This window comes from Corythoichthys intestinalis, chromosome 22 (assembly GCF_030265065.1).
Source record: "Corythoichthys intestinalis isolate RoL2023-P3 chromosome 22, ASM3026506v1, whole genome shotgun sequence".
NCBI lineage: Eukaryota > Metazoa > Chordata > Actinopteri > Syngnathiformes > Syngnathidae > Corythoichthys > Corythoichthys intestinalis.
Genome location: NC_080416.1, coordinates 5984593 through 5994309, shown reverse-complemented (window position 1 = coordinate 5994309; position 9717 = coordinate 5984593). Strand labels below are relative to the sequence as shown.

General features: G+C 37.1%; 1 protein-coding gene across 2 annotated transcripts; it reads left to right on the top strand.

Moving 5' to 3' along the window:
• Positions 1-1131: 1131 nt before the first annotated feature.
• Positions 1132-7621, top strand: LOC130910351 (class I histocompatibility antigen, F10 alpha chain-like). Of its 2 annotated transcripts, none has more exons than XM_057827561.1 (8): positions 1132-1334; positions 4645-4911; positions 5022-5294; positions 6381-6680; positions 6740-6844; positions 6922-6939; positions 7028-7130; positions 7197-7621. In XM_057827561.1, the coding sequence occupies exons 1-7, from the start codon at positions 1268-1270 to the stop codon at positions 7114-7116; spliced, it is 1119 nt and encodes a 372-aa protein (XP_057683544.1). In that variant the 5' UTR covers positions 1132-1267; the 3' UTR covers positions 7117-7130; positions 7197-7621. The 2 variants fall into 2 exon arrangements, with proteins under 2 accessions (XP_057683544.1, XP_057683546.1); XM_057827563.1 differs by lacking the exon at positions 1132-1334 and adding an exon at positions 3473-3652.
• Positions 7622-9717: the final 2096 nt, after the last annotated feature.

Below are 9717 nucleotides of genomic sequence, written 5' to 3'. Positions count from 1 at the left end.
ACCGACTCAACGGTGGCAGACTGCTCTTAGACATGAGTCATTGTGATAATAACAATATATGGGTAAAGTACATATTTAGGAGAAAATATTCAAAGAGTATTTTGTGTGCTCCAGCTTTTATTTTGTTACTTCCGGTCTCCAGTCATCTGAATTTGCATATTAAGCTAAATATTTAGTTTCAACCGTTTCCAGAATTAGCATTTAGATTAAAGGATATAAGTTTAAGATTTCAATTAAATATTCAGGTCGAAAACTTATTTAAAAATGAATATTTAAGTTGCTAAGTAATGTTGTAAATGTGCAAAAAAAGTGGCTCTAAAAATTTCACAACACGTTTTAAACACTGTGTGGCGCTAAATGTGAGGAAATGTTGTCGTAATTTTCAGCATGTGCTGCTTTACAAACGGCGCCCCATGCGATATCTCGTTTTAAGAAGGTGTCACTGATGAAAAAAATAAAATGGAACCAAAAAGTTGCGACTGAAATCTCTGTCCATCCTAACTCAAGGGCTGCCATTGACGGCACGAAACGCCCAATCCATTTAGACCGGGAGGGGCGAATGGACTTTCGCTCAATCAAAACCAGAGGATACGCAGGAATCCTTTCAGATTTTCGGGTTATTTTAGTTTTAGTCGCTGCCTAGTCATTTGCGGGAATTCCTGCTCACTTCCTGTTCTGAAACCCAAATATCAACCGGAAGTGACCCGTGGCTCGAAATCAACAGGAAGTGACAGAAAATCAACAGCAAATGGTTGTCATTGACCGCCATAGACGTCCAATCCGTCAAATGAATTGGACGTCTACTAATGATAAACTCAATTCATATCACAGAAGAATGATGAAAAAGCTTGTGTTTTATGTTTATTCCTTTTATAGTAATATAGTGTAGAAATATTTCCTGACCCATGTATCGATAATTGTTATATCGCCACATGGAATATTGTAGCGAATCCCCAGAGGTCCCCACCCCTAATAGTAAGTTTGCAGTAATTTTGTATTAAAGGAAAATAAATTGTTGATATTAAAAAACAAAAAAACAAAAACCAAAAAAAAAAAACCTTACACCAGTCCAGTATCGGCATCATTTCATTTCGTAATTTAAAGTGTTAAAGTAGGTTCCCGCCCATTGGTGGTCATGTGATTTCCCAGAAATTCACATTTGGCGAAAGTGAAAGCAAATTAACGTTATATAACCCAGCTCAGGTAAACGCTTCGAACACTTTGTCTGATATTCGAGGGTCGACGTCGGACTGAAAAGGAGGCAAAAATGTGCAAGATGAAGGAGTTGGTGGCACTTTTGCTGGTGGCTGTGCAAATTCAAAACGTCAAGCCCGGTAAGTCCATTTCCTCATCATATTTTTCGACTGTGACGCACTTAACGAAGCAACGCTCGCTTCAAAGTTCACCTTAAGATGTCAAGTAGAAGAATTCAAGCACAAAGTCATGTTAGAGGGTTAGAAATAATCTTTCCACGTTCTAATCATTTCCAATATGAACATTTTTGGTTTATTGTTTATCTCGTTCATGTACAATGTGTCCCTATAATTTTGAAATAGGCAAGTCTTGTTAAAATACCTACAAATTAGGAATGGGGAACCTTCTGATATGATTTGTGTTACAAGGTTCACGATCACGATGTTCTCACGATATGGTGATACAACAATAGTCGATACGCGGGTCAGGAAATCAATTGACTATTTTCTATTAGAAAAACAAGCAATTTGGAAGTGGAAAAATCTTATGTTTGAGTTCTTTCTTAAGTGCAACATTTCTGTAAATAAATACAGGAACACTAGATTATTACAGCAAACTAATTAGAGTCTTTCTGAACTCATGACCTGCCATTGACAACAATAGACGCCCAATTCCTTTTGACTGGGAGGGGCGAATGAACGAATTCGCCCCTCCCAGTCAAAAAGGAATTGAACGTCTAGCACCGTCAATGGCATTCGTGAGTTCAAATAAACACTATTTGAGGACAAAATGTAAAGAACATTTTCTCTCATTTAGCGCCAGACAGTGTTTAAAATGGTGTGAAATTTTTAGCGTCATGTTTTTTTTTTTTTTTTTGACATTTACAACATTATTTAGCAACTTAAATATTTGTTTTTAAATGTGAAGTTTTGGACCTGATTTTTTAAATTCAGAACTAAATATTTAATTTAAATTATACATTTATATCCTATATTCTAAATTTTAAATCAGGAAATGGTCGGAAGTAAATATTTAGCTTTATATGCAAATTCACATGACTGGAGACCGGAAATAACAAAATAAAAGCTGGTGGAGCAGCTCAGACTGTCTGTTTACATTGCTTGAAAATGAATAAAACCGACTCAACAGTGGCAGTCTGCTCTTAGACATGAGTCATTGTGATAATAACAATATATGGGTAAAAAAACATATTTAGGAGAAAATATTCAAAGAGTATTTTGTGTGCTCCAGCTTTTATTTTGTTACTTCCGGTCTCCAGTCATCTGAATTTGCATAATAAGCTAAATATTTAGTTCCAACCGTTTCCAGAATTAGCATTTAGGTTATAGGATATAAGTTTAAGATTTAAATGAAATATTTAGGTCTGGATTTAAGAATTCAGGTAAAAAAACCTTTTTATTTAAAAATTAATATTTAATTTGCTAAATAATGTTGCTCTAAAAATTTCACACCACGTTTTAAACACTGTGTGGTGCTAAATGTGAGAAAATGTCGTAATTTTCAGCATGTGCTGCTTTACAAACGGCGCCCCACCCAATATCTCGTTTTAAGAAGGTGTCACTGATTAAAAAAACAAAATGGAACCAAAAAGTTGCTACTGAATCTCTGTCCCTCCTTACTCAATGGCTGCCATTGACGGCACGAAACGCCCAATCCATTTAGACCGGGAGGGGCAAGCGAACTTTCGCCCAATCAAAACCAGAGAATACGCAGAAATCCTTTCCGATTTTCGGGTTATTTTAGTTTTCGTCACTGCCTAGTCATTTGTGGAAATTCCTGCTCACTTCCTGTTCTGAAACCCAAATATCAACCGGAAGTGACCCATAAATGGCTCGAAATCATCAGGAAGTGACAGAAAATCAACAGCAAATGGTTGTCATTGACCGCCATAGACGTCCAATCCGTCAAATGAATTGGACGTCTACAAATGATAAACTCAGTTCATATCACAGAAGAATGATGAAAAAGCTTGTGTTTTATGTTTATTCCTTGTATAGTAAAATAGTGTAGAAATATTTCCTGACCCATGTATCGATAATTGTTATATCGCCACATGGAATATTGTAGCGAATCCGCAGAGGTTCCCACCCCTAATAGTAAGTTAGCAGTAATTTCGTATTAAAGGAAAATAAATTGTTGATATTTAAAAAAAAACAAAAAAAAAACACACCATTCCATTATCGGCATCATTTCATTTCGTAATTTAAAGTGTTAAAGTAGGTTCCCGCCCATTCGTGGTCACTTGATTTCCCAGAAAGGCACATTTGGCGAAAGTGAAAGCAAAGCAACGTTATAACCCAGCTCAGGTAAACGCTTCGAACACTTTGTCTGATATTCGAGGGTCGATGTCAGACTGAAAAGGAGGCAAAAATGTGCAAGATGAAGGAGTTGGTGGCACTTTTGCTTGTGGCTGTGCAAATTCAAAACGTCAAGCCCGGTAAGTTCATTTCCTCATCATGTTGTTCGACTGTGACGCACTTTACGAAGCAACGCTCGCTTCAAAGTTCACCTCAAGATGTCAAGTGGAAGAATCCAAGCTTAGAAGTCTTGTTAGGGGGTAAAAAATAATGTTTCCACGTTCTAATCATTTCCAATATGAACATTTTTGGTTTATTGTTTATCTCGTTCATGTACAAGGTGTCCCTATAATTTTGAAATGGGCCATTCTTGTTCAAATACCTGCAAATTAGGGGTGGGAACCTTCTGATATGATTTGCGTTACAAGGTTCACGATCACGATGATCTCACGATATGTCGATACGCGGGTCAGGAAATCAATCGACTATTTTCTATGACAAAAACATGCAATTTGGAAGTGGAAAAAATCTTATGTTTTAGCTCTTAAGTGCAACATTTCTGTAAATAAATACAGTAACACTAGATTATTGCAGCAAACTAATGAGTGTCTTTGTGAACTCAGGATCTGTCATTGACAACAATAGACGTCCAATTCCTTTTGACTGGGAGGGGCGAATGAACAAACGTTCATTCGCCCCTCCCAGTCAAAAAGGAATTGAACGTCTAGCACCGTCAATGGCATTCGTGAGTTCACATAAACACTAATTGAGGAGAAAATGTTGGTATTTTGTGTCAATGCAAAATTTGGACACAATTTAGGCGTGACGTGTCATCACAGGCGGCGCGTATTTTCAAAACTCGTCTCACCAATTTCTCTTTGAAATTTGAAGGAATAAAACGTACAATGCGCCTTGTTTCATTGAGTCGTTTTATTAGTTTTCTAGATATTCATTTGTAAATTGATGTCCATTTTTTGGGACGTGACACTGTTGTTTTTTAAATGAAAGGCTACATAAAAGATGATGAGTTTGATGAAAATGTTTTCAGGTGTGGCTGTGTGCCAGTCTTAAATGGGATGAGTAGAAGATTTTGGGATATCAGATGAACAAATGTTTTTGCTTTTTCTTTCAGTGATCCACACGCTCAAGTATATCGAGACTGCCTCGTCACAAATTCCAAACTTCCCAGAGTACTTGGAGGTGGGTTATGTTGACGGTGTTCAGATTACCCACTATGACAGCAAGAGCGGGAAATATCGACCCAAACAGGAGTGGATGAACAAAATCACAGCCGAGGATCCACGCTACTGGGAGAGAGAAACACAGAGGAATATTGGTAATCAGCAGGTGGCCAAAGTCAACATTGAAATTGCTAAAGAGCGCTTCAACCAAACTGGAGGTTTGTTGCCGTCCAACTTTGGAGCATTTCAAGACATTTCACGCGCCGGTCGCCTTTTTCAGCAGACGTTGGCTTATCTCTGGACACGCCGTCACGTGCCTTTCTCTCAGGTGTTCACATGATCCAGCGGATGTATGGCTGCGAATGGGACGATGAGACCGGCGAGGTGGACGGTTGGCGACACGACGCTTACGACGGAGAAGACTTTATATCGTTTGATTTGAAGGGACTGAGGTGGATCGCGGTCAAGCCGCAAGCTGTCGTCACCAAACACAAGTGGGAACAATTTGATCTTCAATACCGGAAGCATTACTACACTGAGATTTGCCCTTCCTACTTGAAGAAGCACGTTCGCAATGGGAGGGACTTCCTCATGAGAACAGGTACAATCTTTGCACACCGCCGCCTCCTACAGGAAGTTGACTCCCACGACAGCCTTTCCTTGTTTAACCCTTTCCCTTCTCCACCTCTTTTGTCCTCTTATACACTCTCTAATTGTCCATCTTTTGTCCTCTCATGCTTTCCATCCATCTTTTCTCTCCTACATTCTCATTTCTTCCCAATATCTTTTTTACTCTCACATGTTCATTTTCTTCTATCCACATCTTTCATCTCACATGTTCTTTTCATCGTTGGTCCTCACGTGTTCTCTCCATATTTTTTCTTTCATTTGACTTATGAGCCCTTCATTTTTTGGACTTCTTCAGTCTTTCTAAAGTTTTGCTCCCATGTTTTAACCATCTTTTTCCTTCTCTCAACATCTTTTGTTCTTTCCGTTTTTGGTCCTTTCACACATTTTGTCTTGGTTATGTCTGTTTTGTCCTTTAATCTTCGTTTGTCTTCTCACACATTCCCTTCATTTTTGCTTCTCTTGTAGATTGTCTCAACCATGCATCCTTTTTATCTTTGCCCCTTACATATTTTCCCTCTCACACTTGTCGTTGTTTCTTCTTTTCCCGTCCCTCTTTCTCCTCACACACTTTCACCATCTTTTGTCCGAAACTATTCTCTGTGTATGAGCCAAATTTCTGATTTGTGTTATTATTTGTCATTTTACCCCTTACCACTGGGGGATGTAATTCATGTCTGTCCACTGACCTGATCCAGTTCAGCCCCAGTACGCTTAAAATGACAGCTAATCATTTTGCAAGTGTTGCTCGTTAGGAGGGCAAAACCGTTTTTGACCGTGGATTCGTGCATTGTGCTTGAAAGGAATGTACTCATTTTGTTTGTTCCGTTGTGAATACATTTTTGAGTCTTTTGGTTTGTTACTTTTATTTGGGTAAAGAGCATTTGAGTTAAGTTACAAGACGCCGCCAAAATGAACTATTAGATAAGAGAAATGGACTCGCTGTGTATGCTACGCTTCTTCAACTGCACTGGGCGCACGTCATCACAAACTGCTAACTGTCATCCAGTATTTGACTAGGAATAGGATTTAGTGAGTACTCTCTGCATTTTTCGTCCAGAGCTTCCGCGGATCTCCCTGCTGCAGAAGACGTTGCGGTCGCCGGTGACATGCCACGCCACAGGATTCTACCCCAGGGAGGCCGACCTGTTTTGGAAGAAGGATGGCAAGCAGCTCTTTGAGGATGTGGAGATGGGCGACACCCTCCCCAATCACGACGGGACCTTCCAGACCACCGCCGACCTCATAGTGGTGGACGCCAACGCCAAGTACGAGTGCGTCTTCCAGCTGGCCGGCGTCCCGGAGGACGTCATCGTCCCGCTGGACCATGCGAAGATCCTGAGCAACGAGCGCATTGAAGGTGAGTCGCATGAGTCCGTTCTCGTCAAACGCCAACATCACGTGTGTTGCTTTGTGAAGCGGAAGAAAGGAGGAAGATGGCGCTGGCTGTCGGCATCCCACTGGCGTCCCTCGCCCTGATTCTCACGATCGTTGTTGTCGGCATTGTTGTCCAACGCAAAAAAGGTAAGGGACTTTTTCTTCGACAGCAATTTTTTTTAGTCGCTGCTGACCGCAACTTTGCTTCTGTCTTTTGATTGCAGCCAAATACACCAAAGCTGGTAAGTCCAAATCTTTCCTTGGAGGTCAACAAAGCCTAGGCAGAGCTCTGACGTCCACCAATTCTTTTGATTTGTTTGCGGTTTTCAGCCAATTCTGAGCAATCCTCCTCCGAGAGCGCTCCTGAGACCGCTTCTTCTACCGACGAGTCCCTTTTAGCCAAGCCCGCTCCCGAGTGAGACGCCTTCACACAGTAAGTCAGACCTGTTCTTCTTCTTTTAAGGCGGAGTCAATATTTCTTTTGCCCTTCTTCCTGCAGGTTTTGGAAGACAAGTGCGATGTCCGATCTCTCGTCATCTCCTATTTGAAAACATGGGATGTGTAATTCATGTGGACCATTTGTGCAATGAGGACTTTTCCGCTGATTTTTATATATTTTATTGTATGTATTAAGTTTTTTGTCTCCTTTTGATCCGTTTACTTTGGTTGAAATCCACCACAATTAACGTTTTATTCTTCCTACGAAAGATTTATGCCACTTTTTTTGTCTTTTCTTTGAAAATACAACTGGGATTTTAGTTTCAGAAAGGGTTTAACTTCAATTAAGAATGGTGTTATGCGGGTTGTTGATTGAACTTGGTGTTTGTAGGTTGGGAAGAAGGAGTACTAAAAAATCTACCCATGTAAAAGTACTCTTACATTGGTGAAATTTTACTCAAATAAACATTTTGGTGTAAAAAAAAATGACTCAAAGTATAAATTTGCTTTCTATATGGCGTAATCACTGCCAGCACTTCCCGGTTCAAATTGATTAAACTTCTATCCCATTTATGGCGTCTGCGACTGGTCCGCGACGGTCAGTCGCGTTTCTCTGGCGATCCGGCCCATTCCATCCCTGATCCCTTGGGCCTTGACGCACATTTGACTCCGCCCCTTCTAAGCCCCTAACGAGATCGGTCGTCCCCGGAAATCCCATTAGACGGCGATTAAGCGATCTCAGCTCGTTAGCACTAACAAAGCGACACACTCGCCGGGAGGGATTTACGACCCTGCGGTGGGAAGAAAAAAAGCACACTTGAGCGACAAAGGTTTGTCGGACTGGTCGCTGGGTCTTGTGGGGCACGAAAAATTAACTTGTTTGCTTAATACGCATGTTGGTGTCCATCAAAAGCTCAAAATTGTTTAAACATGTTGTTTTTGTCAATTTTTTTTTGACATTGTGAAACTAAAATTGGTACGAATGTTTTTTTTTTTTTTTTACCTCTTAATTTATTTATTTTTTTAATTGTAATCAATATACAATTACATTTTTTTTCTCATGAAAAAATACAAAATGGGTAAAAAAACAAATACAGGTATCCAAATTTTTATTTGTATTTTATTAATGAATAAAAGAAAACACAGGCAATATTTTACATTTTACGTGTTTTTTTTTTCTCTCTAAAATTATTGATAATTTTTATTTTTGATTTAAAAAAAAAAAAAAAATCAGAAATATACAAAAAGTGGAAAGCTAAATAATTCCATTTTTTTTTTTCATGAATTGAAAGATACACATTGGGATTGCTGTGTTTCATTTTTTATTCGTTTTATATTTTTTATTCATAAAAAATACATATTGCATTGTTTTTCAAATTATGAAAAAAAAGGGATTATTTGTTGTGTTCCACTTTTTGTACATTTCCATTTTTTTAATATTGAAAATAAAGTAATTATAAATAATTACATAGATAAAAACTAAAAAAAACTTTAAAATAAGACTACTGTATTTTGTTCTAATTCATAACGATGCAGCAAATATTTTCTTTTATATTTTATGTAAAATTGTATTTAGTTTTTATTTTTCATCTATTTACACTTTTAATAGAAGGGAGAACAGGACAATTTAATTTTTCATTTATATTAGAATTTTTAGAAAAAGCAAAAAGTACAAAACAAATTTGCTCGATTTTTAAAAAATCAATGAAAAAAATAGATAATTAAAAAAAAATAGTACATTTTGTCTCAAATTTTTATTTATATTTTATTTGTATTTCTTTCCCCATTTATTAACATTTTTAATGGAAACAGTTTGTATTTTTAATCTGAATTAAAGTCATACACGTTTTATATAACAGATAAACGCTTTCTTATCAGGTATTGGTTTTTTTCCCATAAATGGAAAAAACATCTATTTTTAATTTTTTAATTAATTTATCATTTATTTGCTTACATTTTAATGGAAAGGTGGAAAGAGTAAATATTTTTAAATTTGAATTAAAATAACTTTTGCAATTAAAAAAAAAAAGTTTTTTTTTTCAAAAATAAAAATCAAATAATTATTTATTTATTTATTGTGTAACTATTTAAAAAAAAAAAAAAAATTTAAATTTAAATTTTAAAATCCATGTAGCACATATCACTGAGTGTCAAGACACAGCTGTGAATGGCTACAGCTGGATTTTTGTGGGATTTTATGGATGAAACATGGTAAAATAACAAGGGCCGCGATGCAGAAATCGCAGACATCAAGGAGTGGTCGAGAGTTTCTTTTTCATATATTTACCCTTTTAAACTTTTTTTTTCAAAATTTTTTTTTTATCATCTAACATCGGAGAAAATGCGACAGTAACAAAAAAATACAGTTCAGCGATAGTTATGAGGTAGATATCTGTGACTTTTTTACAGACGCCATTTTTTTCATTGTGACATAATTTGTTTAAAAGTTTAAAATATACGAGTGAATAACGTTTTTTAAGTCGTTTTTTTTTTTTAAGCGAAATATTAAACATCAATTAATGATTCTAAGCTGAAAATGATGATCATATTGAACAATAAATATAATTTCTTACCTTCGTTTT

What these genes read in the sequence shown, in the direction of transcription:
- LOC130910351 (XM_057827561.1), top strand. Translation starts at nt 1,268, where the DNA reads ATGTGCAAGATGAAGGAGTTGGTGGCACTTTTGCTGGTGGCTGTGCAA. An exon ending in GGACTTCCTCATGAGAACAG is followed by an intron (nt 5,295 to 6,380) that starts GTACAATCTTTG and finishes TTTTTCGTCCAG; the next exon opens with AGCTTCCGCGGATCTCCCTG. An exon ending in GAGCAACGAGCGCATTGAAG is followed by an intron (nt 6,681 to 6,739) that starts GTGAGTCGCATG and finishes TGCTTTGTGAAG; the next exon opens with CGGAAGAAAGGAGGAAGATG.